At 39.0% G+C, this 23581-nt stretch overlaps 1 protein-coding gene across 1 annotated transcript in view; it reads right to left on the bottom strand.

The window, feature by feature from the left end:
- The window catches only part of MYO5A (myosin VA), a 123994-nt gene that overhangs the window by 77929 nt on the left and 22484 nt on the right, over positions 1–23581 (bottom strand). Inside the window, 7 exon segments of the mRNA XM_023751634.1 lie at positions 4477–4558; positions 5161–5426; positions 10946–11052; positions 12776–12883; positions 13487–13568; positions 15790–15933; positions 20939–21095. Of these exon segments, the coding sequence (XP_023607402.1) occupies positions 4477–4558; positions 5161–5426; positions 10946–11052; positions 12776–12883; positions 13487–13568; positions 15790–15933; positions 20939–21095 (946 nt within the window).

Genomic DNA, 23581 nt, shown 5'->3' with positions numbered 1-23581 from the left:
CCGGCAGACAGGTGACCAGGGGCCGCAGTGGGAGGAGCCGGGCTGGGGAGCGGCGGATGGGCCAAGACCCACCCCTGTGCCTACCAGTTCCTTTCAAGGTACACGAATTCATGCACTGGGCCCCTAGTGTTTATATAAAATACTCTAAGATGCTAACATAATTTGAGATAGTCCATGGCTTCCAGCAACAACAATCTCTGAGAGAAACATGATTTCTACAAAGAGAACAATCAAATAAAGCAAATAAAAACCACAGACAGTAAACAACTATATAGGGTTCTTGATGAACAAGTAAGTCTAGGTATCCGAATGTTTTAAGTAGCTGATAAATGTAGCAGTTTTCAATTTTTGATATGTATTCATCCAAACTATATACTTTTTGGCCTCTTAAGTTATTGCATAGTGCTGTTAAAACATGGGCACAGTCTGCCTTAGCTGACCTTGAGCAACTCTGCAGAGTGGATATCCTCCAGACTACTGAACCATGCTGGGAGATGCTTACAGCATAACACAGACATTCTCTTAAAGGACTGTGGTATTGAAGTCCATGTGTCTCAGAGTTAGATAACAGTGAACTTTTGTGTCTGCCTTGATTATTCTCCACAGTCAGGAATCCCACTGCTCACTTTCCTGGATTCTACATCCAAATCTGCTGGAGCCACTATCAACTCATGCTATTTCTGCTAAATGCTTCAGCCACCACCCTCACCATTGCTTCTAATCTCCATTCATTCATTTATGCAAAAATATGCATTGATTGCTACTATGTGCCAGTCACCAAACACCATCAACAAAATAGATGTGGGCTCTGCCTTCCTGGAGTTTGGAGACTAGTGGAAGAAGCAGACAGAAATAAAATAATCACAAGGAATATAATTACAAACTGTAATGTTACAGAGGAAAATAATGTGAGCTATGAGAGCCAGCGTCCTCATCTGGTTTGGATACAGCGCGGTGAGGGAAGGCTTCCGAGGAAAGTCTGTGTGGCTGTGTGATCTGAGCTCCACAGCTGAATGGGAGTTCAATGGGAAGAGCAATCCCATCTCTGCTCCCACCCAGCCAATCAGCCCACCCACAACTTCTAGTCTCTACAGATGCTAATGATCTCCATTTGTTAGTTCTGGAGGTTTCTGCTTTCCTCCACTAGTCTTTCTTATCTCTCTTGGTTTGCAAACACTTCTTGCTACTTTTCTGGTAAAATTAGTCCTCTGTGGCTGTGACCAGGCAACACATATTAGGACCCGAAACCTGTAAAACTTAAGTGTCATCAAGACTTCTGATACATACTCTCTTATAATGCCACTCTTGGCCCATGTCCAGCATTTGTAGTCTAACCAGCTGCAATAAGCTTTAGTAAAAAATACAAATAAATAAAAAAAACACCAAAAAAACATAAAAATAACCTGTATGAAAATTTATGTCATGCTAATTAGAAAGCAGATTTCTTCTATTTTTTTTTTTATTAATGAGAAGGCAAACAGGCACCATGTGTCAGCAGGATGCCCTGACTGATGGTAACAATATTTTCTAAAAAATGAGCCCTCCTTTTTAATTCATTAATTTATATGCAGTCTCCACACTGACAAAGAAACACGGCTCAGGCTTTAAACAGACTTTTTTCTCACACACATATCTATGTCTAAGTTTGGAAAAGTGGATGGGGCCTCAAAACTTTTGAATGCTCAATTGTCAAAAAGACAATGTGGGCATGGGTTTCAATACGGCAAGAGATCCTGGTCAACATGTAATGCCTCCAAGCAGTAAACATGCTTTTCATGCCCACTGACATACCCACAGCCTTGCTGAGGGAGCAGCCCTAAGCAGCCAAGTTCTTTACTGTGAGACCTCACGTTCCTAGTCGCAGCTGACTAAGTGTAGGTATTTAAGGGCACTCTACCACCAGAAACCTCTAATGAAAAAATGAAGTGGGTTATCAGTGGAAGCTGCAGCTTAAAGAAGTCAAGAAAAATGGGAGTTAAGCAAGTTAAGAGAATGGTAGGCACACTCCAACAACTGCTGGGTTCACAAGAAGTCTGAAGTGAATAAGCAGAAACCTTAAGGTAAAGAAAATACATACAGAATAGAAGGAAAGAATATGCCACCTGATGATAAGAGGGAGCGGAGCAGTTGTGCAGAGAGAACCTAAGATGCAGTATGGGTGTGGTGTGTGTGGATGTGAGAGAGAGAAAGAAAGAGGGAGAGAGAGGAAGAGAGAGAATCGATTTGTTGTTCCACTTATTTATGCACTAGAGACATGAAATTCGTGCACTGGTGGTGGTGGTGGTGGGGGGGGGGGGTTTGTCCCTCAGCCCAGCCTGCACCGTCTCCAATCTGGGACCCCATGGGGGATGTCCGACTGCCGGTTTAGGCACAATTGGGCCTAATCCGGAAGTTGGACATCCCTCTCACAATCCGGGACCGCTCACCTGCTTGCCGGCCTGATTTCCCCTTACCGCTTCTGCCTGACAGCCTGATCACCCCCTAACCACTCTCCTGCCAGTCCGATCAATGCCTAACTGCTCCCCTGCTAGCCCAGTCGCCCCCAAATGCCCTCCCCTGCCGGCCTGGTGCCCTCCAACTGCCCTCCCCTGCTGGCCTGGTCCCCCCAACTGCCCACCCCTGCTGTCCTGGTTGCCCCTAACTGCCTTCCCCTGCTGGCCTGATCACCCACAACTGCCCTCCCCTACCGGCCATCTTGTGGCTGTGGGCACCGCCATCTTTAAGGGCGTGGCAGTAAATTAGCATATTCCCTCCTTATTGGCTGTGGGCACTGCCATCTTTGAGGGTGGGGCAGTCAATTAGCATATTCCCTCATTATTGGCTATGGGTGCTGCCATCTTTGAGGGTGGGGCAGTCAATTAGCATATTCCCTCCTTATTGGCTGGGGGCACTGCCATCTTTGAGGGCGGGGCAATCAATTAGCATATTCCCTCTTTATTAGATAGGATTCACTGGTTGATTTTTATATGTGTCCTCATCAGGGATGGAACCTGCAACCTTGGGGTATCAGGTCGATGCTCTAACCAACTGAGCTATCTAGCCAGGGCATACTCTCTTAGATATTTCTTCTGATATTTACCTTTAAAGAATATGCTTATCAGCTATTTTTAATTTATTTATTTGAAACCTTATCTATTGATTTCTTGGTAAGATAGATGAGTCTAAATTCACATATACCACCTCTATTTTTAAATCTTCTTCTAGTTTTTATTAATTTTGTAACTTATAATAGTATCTTGCCCTAGCCAGTTTGGCTCAGTGGCTAGAGCATCAGCCTGCAAACCAAAGGGTTCCAGGTTTGATTCTGGTCAAGGGCATGTACCTTGGTTGCAGGCTCCTGCCTGGCTGGGCCCTGGTCGGGGCTCGTGCAGGAGGCAACCAATCAATGTGTATCTCTCACATCAATATTTCTCTCTGTCTTTCACTCTCTCTTCCATTCTCTCTAAAAATCAATGGAAAAATATCTTCGGGTGAGGATTAAAAAATAATAATAATATCTTTAAATTTCTATTTTTTTCTTCATCAACCATAGACTATATCACTAGAACTCTCTCTCTGTAAGATGAAGATATTTATTAAGGGTTCTTTTCCTGTCCTTCAGCTCTCTTCTCTTTCATATATCTTCCAATTCCTATGGGTGACTCATTTTTAATATCATCTTTCATCAATACTAATAACTACCCCTAATCTTGCACTCAGAACTGTGCCTGGCATGTGGTGAGCACTTTACATACCCCAACTCATTTAATCCATAGAACTATATGCAGTAGGTACCATTATTTACTCTATTGTACAGATGAGGAGAATAAGGCCAAGAAGGTCCCTTAACTTGTCCAAAGTCCCCTGGATCAAGGCAGAGTAGGACTGTAACCAAAGCAATTCAGCTCAGGGCATCTGGCTACGCCTCATTTTTAAGCACCTTCAAATCCCTCAACATCATGATAATGTTCTTAGATATTTGATATTCCTACTTCACAAGAGACACTCTACTCTCAAAATACACTCATTGCAGTTTGTCTCAGTGAATGTCTCAAACTGTTGAAAAGAAAATATGTAAAAAATATGTAGAAAAGAGAATACATTCTGAATTTTTGTTTTGGCATCTTGCAAATACAACAAGTAAGAGTTAAGAGTTAAGGTAGTCATAACTCCACATATATTTAGCCTCAGGAAAAGAAACTGAAGGATATCCTTACGCTCAAAGCTTTTTGCTTCTCTCACTCAACTTATTTGTACAAAATTTTCACTATTCTCAAACAACAATCCAAGGATGACCTTGAATCCCATCTAGACCATAAACAGTTTTCTAACGTGATATCATTTATTAATCATGAGTTCCTCAGCACTTTAGCTGTTCTAAACACCAGATAATAGTTGTAACTCATAACTTCATTTTAGGAATCAGACTTTAAATGCAGACTAGGAACTCAAGAGAATAATTTATAGCAGAATATTATTAAAAAAAATAATCCTTACCAGATTGAACTGTTGCTGTAGTTTTTCATTTGCATAATTTATGCAAAACTGTTCAAAACTATTTATCTCAAATGTTTCAAATCTGTAAAACAAAAAGAGAAGAAAAGGTAACAAGTAGTTTGTAAAAAACATTCAAAATGTGCATATTAGAAAGAAATAGGAAATTCCCCAACATTGTGAAACTTTCTTACCATATCAGTGAAGATAAAGGTTTATAAGTCAGCACATGGGGTATATACTGAGAAGACAGGCATCAGCCAAGTGGCAGAGAGATTTTTAAAAATATTCTGACATGCAGATGAACTCAGCAGTATAAGTTTTTAAGGGCTAATCCATCCCCAAGTGGGGAACACTTGGTAATATGAAAAAGCCATTGCTCTTGTCAGTGTATAGACTCAGTGTCTCTAGACACACATAGAAGGGAACTGGGAATAGATATCTCATAGGTTCTTTTGAAAAACTGAAGCAGATAATGAAAAATTAGGCATCAAAAAGCACAAATATAAAGTTAAAGAAGGGTACCCAGAGAAGGAAAACTAGCAAATGAAATTAAGATTTTTAGAAATTCTCTTGTAATTTTTCCTTCTTACCAGTAGGAGACAGAATCAAATACCCATGTAAAGTTACTAGAAAATCTCTAAAAAGAAATGGTCTCTGGCAGGCCACTAAGCATAATATGCCTACCCATAAATGTCCAGCACGCCAATAAAAGAGTGCTGCTTGACAGCAGAATGGAGCGCTTGATTGACATGATCTACGATCCAGTTAAAGAGCTTGGCATAGATGTGCTTGGCCAAAGCATCACGAGCATTCGTGGCCTGCAGCTTGGAGATGGGCTTGATGTATGTTTCTGTGGCAGTGGCTAGCTTCCGATGGCAGAGCCAGTGACACATCTCCTCATAGTCCACACCCATGAGGTCACAGAAGATGCTGAGAGGTTCATGCTTGGGCTGCCAAAAGAGAATGTGATATCTCCAGTGACAAGATCAATCAAATAAGAATTTACTGAAAAATACTAACAAAGTGGTAACAATAAAACCCAGCAAATTCTTTGTTATAACAAACACCCAAATCACTGAGAGCTGATCAGTGATGATAATAATCAAAATCATCCATCAAACCAGCATCTAAGCAGCATTTGCAATTTCTTCTAAGGCTCATTTCAAAAATCACCTATCTCTTCAGAGTATTTGTTTGTATCTCTTTTCAGACACATTTATTCAGTCAGTCAATCAGAAAATCAGTCAGCCTGTCAGCAAATATTTACTGAGAGCCTATTATACGCCAGTAAACAAAAACAGACAGGGTCTTTGTCCTCCTAGAACTTATAGTTCTAGGGGAAATGGATACTCATCAAATAATTGCTCCCCAACATGTAATCCTATATAATAAAGAGTTAATATGCTAATTAGACCAGATGGCAGAACAACCAGTGGGCAGGGGGCGGGGCCACGAGGCAGCTAGGGCTGCAAGGGCCGAGCCCCTTGCACGAATTTCGTGCATTGGGCCTCTAGTATTACTATAAAGGAGAAGGACACTGCAGTAAGATTGCAGGTGAGATGCATGTATCCTTTTCAGAGAGGCAGGAGACAGCTGCCTTGAGACATGGAGCTCAGATTTGAAAGACAAGAATGTATTAACTCGGTGAAAGGGGGAGGAAAGGGTCTTCCAAGCTGAGGGAATAGCTGATGTAAAAATGCTGCGATGGGAGGGTAACCATCAATATGCAGGACTGAAGTTGAGAGGGGGAGAAGATGTATGTAATGAAGCCAGAGACAGGCAGAGGCTATACCATGGCTGGTCTTTATCCTGATAGCAATGGGAGGCCACTGAAGGTTTTAAAAAGATAACTTGATAGTTATGTGTGCAACTTCTTACGTTAGAATCTCTTTAATCACTTACATATCTAGGGTATCCTATATAATAAGAGGCTAAAATGCAAATTGACCAAATGGTGGAATGACTGGTTGCTATGATGCACACTGACCATCAGGGGGCAGATGTTCAATGCAGGAGCTGCCCCTTGGTGGTCAGTGCACTCCCACAGGGGAGCGCTGCTCAGCCAGAAGCTGGGCTCAATGCTGGCGAGCAGAGCAGCGGTGGCAGGAGCCTCTCCTGCCTCCACGGCAGTGCTAAGGCTGTCCAACTGCTGGACATCCCCTGAGGGCTCCCGGACTGCGAGAGGGCACAGGCCAGGCTGAGGGACCCCCCCCCCAAGTGCATGACTTTCATGCACCAGGCCTCTAGTAATAAATAAAATCAGAAAATTAGCAATGATACAGCTTTATTATCTAACCTATAGATCTAATTCAATTTTTACTGATTGATCTAATAATTTCTACTATGAAAAAACAAACATACAAAACATTTCTATGGTCCAGGATCCAATCTAGATTCATTCAATGAATTTAGTTATCATGCTTCATTAATCTCTTTTAATTTTTTTAAATTTTATTTCTTAATTGATTTTAGAGAGAGGACGAGAGGGAAGGAGGGAGGGAAGGAGGGAGGGGAGGGGGAGAGTGAGAAAGAGAAAGAGAGAGAAACATCGATTTGTTGTTTCATGTTCTACTTATTTATACATTCATTGGTTGATTCCTGTATGTACCCTGACCAGAGATTGAACCCGCAACCTTGGTGTACCAGGGTGATGGAACCAACTGAGCTACATGGCCAGGATTCATTAATCTCTTTTAATCTGAACACTTCTTCACTCTTTTTATTTTTTCATTTGTGATCTTGACATTTTTTAAAAGTCTGTCCCTGGATTTGGGTCTGTATGATGTTGCCTCATGATTAGATCTGGGTCATGCATTTTTAGCAGGAATATCAGAGAAGTGATGTTGCACTCTCCTCAGTGCTCCATATCAGAAGTTATGTGATGTTGCTTGGTCCCATTACTGGTCATGTCCATTGTGATCACTTGGTTAAAGGAATGTCCGCTAGGTTTCTCCACTAGAAAGATAACTATTTTTCCCTTTGTAACTAATAAGTATTCTATAGAGAGTGCTATCTTTTGCAGCCCAATACATTATTTTTACTAAAGGCCCAGCACGCAAAATTGCGCAAGACCCAGACCCGCCATGCCAGCGGGACCCCAGACCCGCCGTGCAAGAGTAGCTCGCCACCGCGAGGCCTGCCTCGCCACACGAGCCGTGAGCCCCGCCCCGCTGCCGCGAACGGCTCGTGGGCCAGGGGGAGGGACCGAGAAGTGCTCCATGCACCTCCTGGTGACCAGCTGTTTGGTCATTCTGGCATTACGACCTTATGGCCACTGGCCTTTTATAATATAGACTAGTGGCCCAGTGTACGAAATTCATGCACATTAAAGGGGAATTAATTAGAGGAAATATTTTAATATTGCTATTTGCCCTTTCTCTATACTAGAAGTTTCAGAGATGAAAGAAAATTAGTAAAATGTATATGAAAATCTTCCTCCTGTCAGAGTCTAGGGCTCGCCGCGGGACCCAGAGTCAAGTCCCCACCCATGCGCGTGCACCTCAAAATCACACGAGACCCAGACCCGGCCGGCCCCAACCCCATTGGGAGAGATCCAGACCCAGCTGGCCCCACCCATCAAGCCCCGCCAGGCGGGGGGGGCACAACCTAAGGTCCCATGTCAAGCCCCGCCGGGTGGGGGGCGCAGTCTCAGGTCCCCTGTCAAGCCCCACCGAGCAAGGGGTGCAGCCTCAGGTCCCCCAGCCCAGCACCAAGGTGGGGGGTGTGGCCTGAGGTCCCCCATCAAGCCCGGCCAGGTGGGGGGGTCGTGGCCTCAGGTACCCTGGCCCAGCGCCGGGGCGGGGTGCGTGGCCTCAGGTCCCCCCCAGTCCTGGCGCTGGGGTGGGAGGCACGGCCTGAGGTGCCCCATCAAGCCCCACTGGGCGGGGGGTGCAGCCTCAGGTCCCCTGCCCCGGCCCAGCGCCACACAGCCTCAGGTCCCTGCTGATAGCTTGTTATGGCTCATTATGGGAACCCCGCCTCCACTGTGGGTGAAGCCATCTATGTTATGGGATCCCAGCCTCTGCTGTGGGCGCCGTCATCTTGTTATGGCGTGATGGTCAATTTGCATATTCTCCCTTTATTAGATAGGATTATGATTGTTGTAACTAATCAATTTTTATCTGTATTTTCTTGAACTTTACTAGTCTATTAAATCATTTCTTCTCACATTTTAGATCTTCTGCCTGGGGTCATCTTCCTTTTGCCTAAACTATGTCCTTTAATATTTCCTTTAGTGAGGGCCTATTGGTGACAAATTCTCACAAATGTCTATTTGTCTAAAAACACTTCTATTTTTCCTTCATTCCAGAAAGATATTTTTATTGGATATACAATTCTAAGTTAATAGTAACTTATTCTATAACAATAAAGATAGTAGTCCACGTTTTCTGTCTCATTGTAGAAATTGGAAAATGAGCTGTCAATTTAATTGCTATTTCTTCAAGAGTATTGCTGAACGTCATATTTCTCTGCCTGTTTGAAGATTTTTCTCTCTGCATTTGGTATCATTATGGTGCTTAGAGGTGGATTTTCTTTTTCTTTATTTTAACAGGGATTTTTTGGACTTTCTAAATTTGTAGTTTAGTGACATTTCACCAGTTCTGAAATTTATTAGACATTATATTTTCAAACATTATATCTGTCTTATTTTCTTCTTTCTGTCAGAAATTCTCATTAGATTAAAATTAGAATCAGTTTTCTCCTTAGTTGTGTCAAATCTGCTATTAATTTCTTTCTTAGGTTTGACCTTTGCTATTCTGTTATTTTACCTAAGTCCTTCTATTTTGTTTCATTGTGGTATTCAAGATTTTTGACTATGAACCAATATTTGTTGTAACTTTTCTCAACTCTATTGAGGCCCTAATTGAAGGTGGATCCTCCAAAGTAAATCTGCATTTGCTTCTGTCCAACATCTAGAGCACTACCATTGCAGGACAAATTTAGCTAAGTTTTCTGTATGTAGCTTTCTGGGATCATCCAGGAACTATGAAATCAGCCTGGGAGTATGTGTGATGGTCAATTCACTGCTATAAATTTTTAGGGAACTATATTTTCCTCCTCTACTGAGCACCAAGGCTTGAGCCTGATGAATTTTTCTTTGTACTCTTGGAGTGGGGGGTGGACAAGTTTATTATTAGTTCCCTGATTAGGGTCTCCATTTTAGTAGTGGTTCCCGTATTTGTACCCCTGTTTATGCAAGTACTAGGCTTTATCTTTCCTCTTCTGCATCCCACTTAGCTATGAAATCCAAAGCTCATGATCACTGGGTTCTGCAAATTTCCTCAAGATGAGTCTTAACTTTAGGGTTCTGCTTTGTTCTCTGCATTCCTATTTCTACCAAGTTTTTAGCCTCTGAGTGGTTCTTATGTGTTTTCTAAAAATATTTTAAAATATAATTTATTCAGCATGAAGGTCAATGAAAGCACCTAGTCCAAAACTGAGGTTCAAAGAAGCAAAGCTACTTACCCAAAAACACAGTGAGTAAATAGCAGAGTTGGGACTGAACCGAAACAGAGATACTGAAACATATATTTCAAAACTAAAGTTGAATTTACCCAAATTTAAGTCACAAGCTAATCTACATGTAAATTTGCTAATATCAACTAAGATATCTGAAGAATCAAACACAAATCTCAAGATTATCTTCTATTACAATCCTTGAAGAAGCAGGTTGGAAAAAGAATTAATTATATTAAAACTTCCTCTATTTTAATAAAGTTAAAAGATACCCAATAAATACCGGTACATATGCATATGTATGTGTCTATGTCGGTATGTGTGTGTGTGTTATCTTTGATGATAATGATCAGCAAACACTACAAATCACAAATGCCCAATGAGGACAATTTGGATTGTCAGGTTTGTTAGTTTAAACAAATGTTTTCACATATGGAAGTGCGTTTTAATTCTGTGTGCAGTTATCACTACGTGTGGAAGAATATGTAAATCATAGTGAAGACACCTCATCTCACAGCCATCTAGTCCCTCTTCCTAGGAGTAACCACTGCTAACAGTTTTTGAATAGTTTTTGAACCATATCAGCTGGAGAAAAAATAAAGTTATCAATTCTTGGCACTTGTGCCAAATAAAACCTTCTCGCTAGACTCATCAATCCAACTTTCACATATATTTCTAACTTCTGTTTATACAGATCAGACATGTATACACGTTTGAGTCTCCTATCCTCTGTCTCTGCCTTTCTCTCTCTCTCTTCTGTCTCTCTCTCTTCTCTCTCTCTCTCTCTCTCTCTCTCACACACTCACACACACACACACACCACACACACACACAATCACTGTGCACCAGGAATTAGAATCTGTATTTATTTTCACTTTAAGATTTCACATGTCTGATAATTATCTCTCTGATAATGTTAACAGAGAGACTTCAAATATATTTCTTCCATAAAGAAGTAACAAATCTAAAATACAAATCAACTGCCATCACACCAAGCTTGTTCTGAACTTACAGGTATTGTGCAGCTGTCTGAATCTCGAGATGTAAATCCAACGTTACCTAGGTGAAGAATGCCAGCAAGTATTCGGAAAATCCCCATCTGATAATTTTCACTAATACCTGAAACAATAGAGTAAATGAACAGTGATTAATTTTTAAATAGCAGACAACTTTAAGCCTATGTGCCTATATTTAATTCTTAAATAATTATAGCAGATAATTTTAAGCCTATTTTTAATTCTTAAACATTGCCAGATATTGTGCACATTATAATGTATCATAGTTAACATTATTTCCATCATGGTTGAGAGCATGAGGTGTGGAGTGAGACACACCTGGTCCTGGGCTCAAGGCCTGGCTCAGCTCCCGACCTGCCATCTCACATGGGCAGGTAGCTTCACCCTGCTACGCTTCTTTTTTCTCATTTGAGATATGGGAATAATTGTGACTATCTCAAAGAGTGATTACGAACTTTAAATGAGAAAATGTACACTCTATGACACATGGTAAATGCTAAGCAAATTATCATCATCTTCATAAACTAGATTTAAGTATTTTATTAACATTATTACCTTTTCTTTTCATCTCTATTTCAAATGCAAATTGTAGCCCAATAAGGAAGTTTTAAGTCAGATTTTTAATTCTTTTAACTACAGACCAAGTATAAGCCAAAGAGACCCCAAGATTAAAAGTGTTCAGGCTGATGAATGCGTGTCCAAGTGCAGCATTAACGTGGGACCTGAGTGTAAGGGAGGCTAAGAAAGCTGGACAGCTCTTGGCTTTTGATCAGATCTGCCTTCCTTTTTCAATAAGGTAAGAATTTCCAGAATATTAGATGTGTATACATACAAGTAAATATAGTAAAATTATTTCCAAATGTGTAATCATATCCAGGGGAACTAAGCATTGATCTTATAATGAATGTTCTTGCCACCTCCTGAGTTATCTTTTGTTTTCTAATTTTCTATTTATCAACAGATTTATGCCGAGAAGGCAGTGTTTTTCAAAATTTAATATGCATATGAGTCACCCATGTATCTTGTTCAAATGCAGATTCTGATTCAGTAGGTCTGAGTTAGATCTGAGATTTTGAATTTTTACAAGCTCGATAGTGGTCCTGGACCATACTCTGAATAGCAATGCTTTTCAATTAAATTAATTCACTTCAGGGTACCCTCAAAATTACCAACATACAATTTTAGATTTATTCATATTTTGAGGTTTTTATATAAATAATTCATCATGAAAGTTGTACACTAAGTTCTAAAGAATTATTTATTTATATGTAGACCCAATATTTTTTAAATATCAGAAACAAGACAGTGACATCTGAGTCATTTCAACGTGTAATACATTGTTTCTTCACCCAACCAGCTCAGTCACATTTTCCAGCCACAGAAAACAACAAAAAAACCCCTACAAAATATGAACCCATTTCACTTATCTCTAGGTTTTAGATTTTGTAAAAACTTAAGCAGAGTTAATTAGTCCTACCTCCCTTGATGTCCTGAATGTGCATTTTAAATAGCTTTATTGAAGGATAATTTGCATGCCTTAAAATTCCTGTTGTAAGTATGCAATTCAATGACTTTTAGTAAATTTACAAAGTTATGCAACCATCACCACAATCTAATTTTAGAACAGTTCCCACTCTGGGCAAAAAAATACACAAAAATACTTGTGCCCAAGTGTGGACTTGCTGTCCAAGTGTGTTTTATAAGGAATGTTAAATATCCCTCAACTATACTCACCACTCAATATGAAGCTAAGTCAATAATCCAAATAAAGGTTGCTTGAGTCAAAAAGCTATTGCTCATAGAGCTCAAGAATAAAATCACATTACCTAGCAAAGTGCAGGCCTGCCTGGTATGGGCCATCTCCTTGGCATCATCGATTCCTTCAATCACCGGACTGCCACCTTGCTTTGTGTAATGAAAGTGATCTGCATTTCCTGCAAATAAGAAGGAAAAGATTTGCAGTCTATGAAATAGATTTCTACCCTTTCGTCTACTCTGAATTAGGAGCAATGACCGTGCAGTTGAGTGTATAGAGTCAGGAGTTCCACTGCCTGTGTTTTCAATTATATTTTAATAAAAAACTCAAAATTATATAATAAAGTGAAATGTTCATAGTTTACTTATCTTATGTGGTGAAACGAATAGTCTTTTCCTATATCGGTATTATTCCAATCAACATGCTTCAAACACTTCATTCCCCTCATCAGAAACTTCGCAGGCTTCCATCACATAAACTCCTTTAACTTATTTTAGTAAGGCAAATTTCAAACATATGCAAAAGTAGAGAGACTAGTATAATGAGCACCTGTGTACTCATCATTCATCTTAAACAAGACCAATCTTGTTTCATTTAGACAGCTATTCCTCCTTCCCTATCCCATGGGTTACCTTGAAGCCAATTGCAGACCTCTTATGTCATCCATAAATATTTCAGTATGAGATAATCTTCTTTTTAATAAGTAAGCTTATAAACTCATAATTAACATAATTTAACAGAAAACAATACTAGTGCAATAAATCTAATGCCATATTCTTACCTAATCGCAACATCTTAAATTCAGGTAACTTTGCTGAGGCACAAAGCTGATAAAATATATGATAGTTTCTTTCCTCTTCTGCCTTTAAAATAAGAAGAGTTTTCAATTACATCATTTTAACCTAAAACTCAGAAAATTCAAACATAAAATAAAAATTTAATATTTAATCTTGGTGTAATAAACTGTCCTTTCCCAAATTTCCTAATATGTATTTATGATTACTAAATCTTATGGTTTATTAGCCATGTGCAAATGGGTAAGTATGCACATAAAATATCTGATAGTAATGCTTTCTGAACTTATGAACAGCTTGATATATGCCATTGTCATAAGAAATCATTGCCTTTGAGGGAAGCTAAAATCATTTTTTTAGAATACTCAATATTTTCTCACAATGCCTCTTAGATTCATGGTCTTCCTAACACCTTGGATGACAAAGAATATCTTACCTTTGCCATAATGCAGACTGGCCTATCTACTGTGGTTGTTTTAAGAAATTCACAAATACACTACATTTTGTATATTTTGGCTTATATATTTTAATATTAATAAAAATATTTTATAAAATATAAAATAAATAATGTACAAATCTAAATAATTTTTTAGTATCTCTTGAATATTTTTCCACATACTAGTATATATTTTAAAAATATAGTTGTAATAATATTCATGCAAAATTAAATACTATATTATCATATCCTTGAATTATTCGGTGTATTCAGCTGACTAAAGAATAGTGAAAGTAAGGCCAAGGTCAGGTTTGATGCCCAAAGGGAGCTGATGCTGGGTAAAGAATACCTATTACAGGGACAGAAGACACGGACACATTAACAATATAACAAATAATCATAAGCATGATCAGGTAATTTGGCTCACGGACAACTAGGAAAGTGGGTGAATCTACAGAAATGCTTTGGTCCTCTGTACATGGAGGACAATATCAGTTAGACTCCATCTGACTCATTTTGGCATACCACGCATCCTCAATATTACTTAGCCCTGGGGATTGGGCAACAATTAGAATTGCTTCAATATCGCTAGATAAGATAGGATTAGGCCTTAACATTTTGTCTTAAGCCCTACTAGCCTCTGGCCACCATATCCACTTAACCTTTAATTGTTTATCTATCAATCATATCTGTACTATTTAAACCCAATTTTCCCTTAAATCTACATATTTTCCCCATTCTTCCTTTAGGCTACTAAACATTTTTTAAAACCTATACAAGTATATACGTGTAAGTATTAACATTGCTCTATGTGTACCTACATATTAAAACAGTGGAGAAGAGTGGCTATTGCTTTACTCGGTATTATACTTTAGGTGGCCACAAATCAGGCACATGCCCAATGTCAAAGCCAGGGTAACTGCAGCCTGCCAAAACTCATGACTCCCAGTATATCCCAGGCACTTTCAAAACTGACTTGTGCAATGAAAACTGTAGATGCTACTACATGGCAGTGCCAGAGGAATCTGAACTTCAGTGCAGTGGGCATCCAGTTAAGGGGCTACAGAAACCCTGATCTCACAGCGTGCAGTGGGGCATCAGGAGCTTTCTACTGGGAGTTTTCCAATGATAAGAACATATTTCCTTCGCATGCTTGTAAATATATCGATGCACGCCTGCCCACGTTGTAATCTATACTACTTCCCACTTACAGATAAAAAAGGACCAGGAGCAGATTTGTGAAGGATTTCCTGCAGAGACATATAAACTTGAGTGTGTTGACAGTAGTTCACAAATGAGTTGTGAAGATTTTTTAAACCCTCATTACTCTATCTAAATAATATCATATTCTAAGAGAGGAGGAAAGAAAACAGTAATAATTTTTTTTCTTAAATTGAGTTCAAACTATAACTCATGGAACACATAAAGCAATGTTTTTCCTATCAATTGAAATTATGAGAGACAAGACTGAAATAATAGCACCTCTTCTTAACTAAGCTTATCCTACAAGCATCTGCTGGAAAAAGCCAAAACTATTAAACCTAAACCAGTGCCCAGCCCAAAAGACCATTACTCTGATGCAAGCATGTCAAACTCGCGGCTGGCAGGCCGCATGCCTCCTTTAAATAAATGAAGCATGTGGCCTGCCGGCTGCGAGCTCAATATGCTTGCGTCTGATGGGTATTCCCCCACCTCCAGCAAGCATCATTTTCATGTCTCAGTCCAAATGTGGTTTGTGCTAATATTGTCACAATACACTCATGAATATCTGGAAATAAAATGCAAACCAGCAAGCATGAGCTCTGGAATTCTGTGACAACCTAACACACGTATATGTGTACATGCCCAACTTACCTGGAACACCACTCGGGATTTCTCTAAAAGGTAAGTTCTCATATTGGCACCAATGATTCGATATCTCTTATCAAAACCAATCTCAATATACTTCCCAAAACGGCTGCTATTATCATTCCTGGTTGTCTTAGCATTTCCAATTGACTAAGAAACAAGGGGGTGGGGGGGAGATAAGATTTTATTATTTTTTAAAATAAACTTACTCAGGTGACATTGGTTAAAAGGATCATATAGGTTTCAAGTGTACATTTCTGTAATACAAGATCTGTATATTGCACTGTGTGCCCACCACCCAAAGTCCAACCATCTTTTAGAAGTGCAATTCATGACACGGCATTTACAGAGTTGGTTCAATGAAAGGACAGAGTAGAACACGATCCTTTAAAACTGATTCTTTTAAGACCAGAACAAATATTGCCTCTGCGGGCACAAGTGTATGTTTTGCTCACTGCACAACCACACAGATATATACTAATAGTTTGCATCTGCCTTATTATTCTCACACAAATTATTTTCATAAAGAGTAAACCTGAACCACCGCTGGGAGGTCTTCATACACCATGTGTGTATCTGACCACGTTCATTCATGGCAGCAAAGAAACAGAATGGATGTCACTGGGAGCTGCCAAGGCACAAACCCTCTTAGTTAAACATCAGGGTTTTGATTTCTTAAAAGTCTTAGTCTGTTTTATTTAAATAAGCTGGCTAAGCAAAATTAATATTCTCCTGAAAATGTGGCTCTGGTATTCAGGATCTCTTTAGCAGAAGTTCCTATCAGCTCATCCTGTGACAACAAAGGTCCAGTTGGAGAATTAGTAATTACTCACTCCATCCAAAACCATTTTCAGAAACCAGAGACAGTAAAATTTGGCTTTGGATTTCGGTAGTATTATCTAACTTGCAAAACATCTGCTACAGAATGCAGAGAATGTAACCTTCTTCTAAATTTTTAATATAATCTTAAAAATTAAGATAACATGCTTCTAACATTTTTCTTTCAGCAAAGCAAAAAACATGGTACAGTTAGAAAATCAAGTGTTCATAAAATGCATATATTAAATCTTCAATATGATACTTTCATAAGATTATTTTACTTGTGCAAAGTCTGTGACTATCAAGATTAGTATACTGAAACCATAGCAATAAGAAAGATGTGAAAATGCTCTGGAGTGTTAAAAAGGGGGGGGGGGCAATGCAAATATGTGATGAAAAAAGTAGCATAGCCACAAAAGTCAACATACTAGACTATCTGCTCCATCAAAGAAAATATATTTTTGCTCTCTGAAATACAGGGCAGGTACTGCTCTATTTTGTTTTGGCAATGAGCATACTGCTGTATTTCAATTAATATTTTTAATGGAAAGACTGACTGAAAGGTATCTTCCCAGCAAAAATAACAGCGTGACATAATTTAACAATAAAGATATTTAATCAAATATCCCCCTTCTTTTTTCTTTTTCTAAAATCCTCACCAGAGGATATGCTTTTTTATTGATCTTAGAAAGGAAGGAAGGAAGGAGGGAGGGAGGGAGGGAAGGAGAGAGAGAGGGAGAGAGGGGGAGGGAGGGAGGGAGGGAGGAAGGGAGAGAGAGAGGGAAAGAGAAGGAGAGAGAGGGAGGGAGGGAGAGAGGGAGGGAGGGAGAGAGAGAGAGAGAGAGAGAGAGAGAGAGAGAGAGAGAGAGAATGAATAAGAATGAGAATGAATGAGAATATGGATTGGTTGCCTCCTATACATGCCCTAACCGGGGGAAAAACCCACAACCTAGGTATGTGCCCTAAACCGGAATTGAACCCACACCCAGGGCTCCCCTTCTTGATATTATAAAAAGCACAGCAAACAGTCTCCATATATTCCCATTATTTTTATTTTGTTTAGAAAAGGAAATTAATGATAAAAGCAGAATTTTCTTTCAACACCATATATTCTGTGAAAGAGCAGGTGGAGGGTGGCAGCAGCAGCACTGGCAGCAGCAGCAGTAGTTGCCGAGTGCTTACCAGGCGCTGTCCAAGTACTTTCCTGTCGGCATCTAAGCAAGTTAGTGAAAGGTGAGCCACAGCCTCTCCTCCCTCCCTTCCTATCTCACCCGCCACATGGCATCTCTGTCCTCTCTACTCCGTGAGAAGACAGTGGGTAGGCAAGGGTTAAAATATACCCCTTTGCCTTTGAGTAAAAGGTATTTACACATAGAGCAAAAAATGGTAAAAGAAGCCAATGAAACAGAAGTCTAAAGATGTGGCTATCAGACCAGGCCCTACTACCAACTTGCCATCATTTAATCCAGGGGTGGGGAACCTTTTTTCTGCCAAGAGCCATTTGGCTATTTATAACATCACTCAAGGGTCATACAAAATTATCCACTTAAAAATTAGCCTGCTCTATTTGGTCAAACATTTAATTAACTCACCCATAATGCCTTGGCAGGGCCAGCCCAAATGATTTTGTGGGCCTTATACGGCCAGCGGGCTGGACGTTCCCCTGATTTAATCCTTTGAGGAGCTTTAGTGTCTCGAAGTATAAACTGCCTAGGATAGATGAGTTCTCAGGTTCTTTTAAAATAAAAAGACATGATTCTAAGGCTTGAACTTGATATGAAAAGATGATTCTATATATAAACAGTACCTTTTGTCCATTCTCCCTAAGTGTTTCCTCTGCCTTATAAGTATTTACAACAGCCTCCCTTAATGCTATTTTCATTTCATTCAGCAAGAAATTGCTACAGGAAAGGAGAAAATGTGTGATCTTGATTTTACTATTGACTTCAGTAAAATGTTCAGTGATTTATCCTTCTTCTTTACTAAATGGAGATGAAACTCTCCAACTACAGTTACTGAAGATGAAAAAGAACAATTAAGAAAGACCCAAAGTGCCCCAAAGATCTTCTATATCCCCATCAGGGCAAAAATTTCCAGGAGAAAGGGAGAAAATGAAAATGTGATAAAATAGAGCAAAAAGAATCACTTCTTTGTACATCACTTGTATTTTGCAAAAGGAGCCCATGCTGACGATGGGGAGCTTGCTTTTTGAAGGATAATGTGCAAATCCTATTAGCCACTGGGCTGTGATGTTAACCATAAAGAACGCTCATTATCCAAGGAGGCATTTCAGCAGATCACTGGCAATCCGGACTCGCCTTTCTTGAAATCACAGTAAAGGGCTCTGATACAACGACATAGTCTGAAGGCAGGTTTAAAGCTACAAATTTTATGGGCCACATATTCAATATTGTACTTATGTTGTTTTTTCTTATACTGTAAACTCGTTGTCCCCATTCGTAAGCCCCATATTCCATTTTAATCTTTCAAATTGGGATGCCTCCACTGATAGATTTTTAAAATTAGTTATCTCTTTACTGATTTTCTTTCTCCAAGTTCTTATAGAAAAACTAAACAATAATAAAGATGGAAGTAGCTAAGCATAACTGATGGCTTTATTATTATTATTTTTTTTTGCTCATCCTAGCAAAGAGGGTAAATTCCTTATGTCAGCATATTAAAAATTAGTCTCTATGGCTATTCCAAATTTTTAATATCACTCCACTAACACAACTAAAATCTGTGTTGCAGAAAAACCAATGTAGCTATTTTTGGAAAGAGAATATAGCAAGGTCATAAACTATTTCATTCAATTTGACATATTTTAGCAGGTTCATTCCAGACTTACATTACTATATGGTCCAGGCCTAGAAAAGATGGAATTTCCTGATACCATCACAATGAAGACTTTGGCATATTCTAACATTAAGGACTAAGAATGGCCTAAACTATTGTCATATAATAAGAATTCATTGTCATGACCAAAAACAGTCAAAATAATGGTAAGAAGTAAAGCCCTGTTGTTTCCTGAGCCAAATCCCAAAACTGGCTCTACAGACTGAAATGCCCCAATATTAATACTAGTAGCACCCACTACTGTAGCTTAAATTCTTCAAAATCTTAATAGTTGCTTAAAATCTTTACTACTCTCTTCTGGCACAAACTTCTGTTTCCTCCAGTCCATGCTATTTCAGAAAACTTTTCCAGTTCTCTTTCCACAGTGCACCCAGCCCAGGAGGCCTCTTCACTTCCCCCAGAAGAGAAGTCCTGCGGCTTTAGGAGGCAGCCCTATAAGCAATGGGTCACAGCATCTGCTCTGAAGTGTCACACACAGCACTGCAAACCAGGCACAATTACCTCTGGACTGATTATTGCAAAAACCACTTGTACCACGAGTGCACCAGGCCAGTTCTAAACTCCATCTGTGTTTGGGTGGCAAATAAGGCTTGACAAAGGAAAAAACAGGAATAAAATATGCTGATTTGAATTTTAATAAAAAAGATTTGTTTCTGCAAACTAATTTCTCTCCATTTAATAAGACTTATTTTTCTCCATTTATTGGGAGTACTTAACAAAAATGTAACTTTCCTAGAATCATATTAGACAAATAATTCTTTACTTACAAATACTAAAATTCTCACACAAATAGGTCCATTTTCTTTGGCACAAGCATTTCTACTTGATATACATATTCCACTTTTAAAAGGACAGCCTTTCATAGTTCTTCCTTTCTCAAGAATTTATAGTTATTGAATTTCTTTTTCTAACCTAAAATTATGTGATATGACTGACAGAAACAAGAAGGAAAATGTTTACAAGATCATAATTTAAGTTTATAGTTCAAATCTGGAAAAAAATTCAAATTTTATAGCTAAACTGGTTGGGCTAAGTACATAAAATGAAATGTGGACAAAGGAATAATGAAACTCATTAATGCTCGAACATAGTGAATCCTATATTTTGGAAGGAACTAAAATAAGAACTCGGGGTTGAGGGGAAATTAATAACTTATACTTCTAGAACGAGGAGCAATAGATTTGAGTCAATTAACTATGAGTAAGAAACTTCAGGAAATGAAGTAGCATTGCCAGCTCTTTAGAGGCAACAATTCAATGCTAGGTTGAAAATGCAGGATTATGAAATAAAGTAAATTCCTCTACAGTTGAACTATACTCAAAATATCTACCTTCTTGAATATTTACTGTTTCTAGATCTCTCACTAACATGTGAAAAAGTATTTTCCTACTTTTAGTGGGTAGGAGATCCCCGACTTTCTCACATGTGCTGTATCTTCTTAACAAGAGAATATAGTAAGAAGGCAAGCCTGCTGTCTTACCTCCATGATGGGGTTGGAGGCCAAGACCTTTTCCTCAACATTGGCTTCACTGGCAGAACCACTTACAGTGGCAAAGTATCGCATGGCATACTTAGCTGAGACTGTTTTTCCTGCCCCAGACTCTCCACTTACAATGATGGACTGATTTCGTTCATCTCTGTAAAACAAAGAAGAGTAACTGACAGGGCTACCCACTTCTGAATGTAATGAACATTTCCTCTGTGTTCCCATCAATGAGCCATGGTGAGTTTCTGCGGGTTCATACATGCAACAATGTGGGAAAGAACTTAAGAATGCTATTTCCTAATAAAAATAACTACTTATAAACTACCAAGGAACAGAGAGGGAGAAGATATCAAGCTTTAAATTAGAGAGCATCACATCTAAGGATAAATCTGAAATCAAGGGTCTGAATTTTTTGTGTATACATATCTCAAACATTATTTTATTTCTAGAAAATTATTGTGGTACATTACAGTACTATTGTCTACCACCTCAAAAAAGAAAGGAGCCATAGCAAAGGAATTTAGAAAAAAATCCTATTCAATTAAAATGATAAATTATTTACTAGCTAATAGTTCACAAAGTAGTGTCTCCCACAAGCTCCAACCTCTACTAAAATATCCTCACTACCAGAGAAGAAATGCTTCATTCGTTGGCTGATTTGTTTAGATAGGTCAGAACTCAAAGACTATCATTATTATTTCTTTACTTCATTCACACAACGACTCAAAAACTCTAAGTGATGAACTTGCTCATAAGACTATTGTTTCTTTTCTTTTTTTTTTTATTTTTCGCTAAAAGTATTACAAAGGGTATTACATAAGTGTCCTTTTTCCCCCCCACCCTTGACAAGCCCCTGCCCTCCCTTACCCCCCAGTGTCTTATGTCCATTAGTTATGGTTATATGGATGCATACAAGTCCTTCGGTTGATCTCTTACTCCCCTCCCTCCTGTCCCCCAACCCTCCCTGGCCTTCCCACTGCAGTTCGACAATCAGTTTGAGGCAGCTCTGCCACTGTATTTATTATTGTTCAAAAGTTTGTAATGGTCTTAATTATCCATGAAAGAGTGAGATCATGTGGTATTTTTCCTTCATTGACTGGCTTGTTTCACTTAGCATAATGCTCTCCAGTTCCATCCATGCTGTTGCAAATGGTAAGAGTTCCTTCTTTTTAACAGCAGCATAGTATTCCATCGTGTAGATGTACCACAGTTTTCTAATCCATTCATCTACTGATGGGCACTTAGGCTGTTTCCAGATCTTAGCTATGGTGAATTGTGCTGCTATGAACATCTGGGTGCATATATCCTTTCTGATTGGTGTTTCTGGTTTCTTGGGATATATTCCTAGAAGTGGGATCGCAGGGTCAAATGGGAGTTCCATTTCCAATTTTTTGAGGAACCTCCATACTGCCTTCCATAGTGGCTGCACCAGTCTGCATTCCCACCAGCAGTGCACAAGTGTTCCTTTTTCTCCACATCCCTCTCCAGCACTTGTCGTTTGTTGATTTGTTGATGATGGCCATTCTGACAGGTGTGAGATGGTACCTCATTGTTGTTTTGATTTGCATCTCTCGGATGATTAGTGACTTTGAGCATGTTTTCATATGTCTCTTGGCTTTCTGAATGTCCTCTTTTGAAAGGTGTCTATTTAGATCCTTTGCCCATTTTTTGATTGGATTGTTTATCTTCTTTTTGTTAAGTTGTATGAGTTCCCTATAAATTTTGGAGATTAAGCCCTTATCAGATATGACGTTGGCAAATATGTTTTCCCACGAGGTGGGTTTTCTTGTTGTTTTGTTGATGGTTTCTTTTGCTGTGCAGAAGCTTTTTATTTTGATGTAGTCCCATTTGTTCATTTTCTCTTTAGTTTCAACTGCCCTAGGAGCTGTATCAGTGAAGAAATTGTTTTGGCATATGTCTGAGATTTTGTTGCCTTTGTATTCTTCTAGAATTTTTATGGTTTCCTGTCGTACATTTAAGTCCTTTATCCATTTTGAGTTTATTCTTGTGTATGGTGTAAGTTGGTGGTCTAGTTTCATTTTCTTGCATATATCTGTCCAATTTTCCCAACACCATTTATTGAAGAGACTATCTTGGCTCCATTGTATGTTCATGCCTCCTTTGTCAAAAATTAATTGAGCATATTGGTTCGGGCTAATTTCTGGACTCTCTATTCTATTCCACTGATCTATATGTCTGTTCTTGTGCCAGTACCAGGCAGTTTTGAGAACAGTGGCTTTGTAATACAGTTTGATATCTGGCATTGAGATCCCACCTACTTTGTTCTTTCTCAGGATCGCTGCAGCTATTCGGGGTCTTTTTTTATTCCAGATGAATTTTTGGAGAGTTCGTTCTAGATCTTTGAAGAAGGCCATTGGTATTTTAATGGGAAGTGCGTTGAATTTATAGATTGCATTGGGTAGTATGGACATTTTAATGATGTTGATTCTACCAATCCAAGAACATGGTATGTTCTTCCATCTGTTTATGTCTTCCTGTACACTCAGTGTATTTTCGTCAAGCACTCTCTTAGAAACTCAAAGATCGAATCCTCACCACCATAATATGAATTAGGTATTATTATTGTCCCCATAAACAGATGAAGAAAGTGAGAGGTCACAGAGAAACTAAGTAACT

The sequence above is a fragment of the Myotis lucifugus genome, unplaced genomic scaffold (assembly GCF_000147115.1).
Source record: "Myotis lucifugus unplaced genomic scaffold, Myoluc2.0 scaffold_23, whole genome shotgun sequence".
Taxonomy (NCBI): Eukaryota; Metazoa; Chordata; class Mammalia; order Chiroptera; family Vespertilionidae; genus Myotis; species Myotis lucifugus.
The sequence above is the reverse complement of the archived record's forward strand: the minus strand, read 5'-3'. Positions and strand labels throughout refer to the sequence as shown.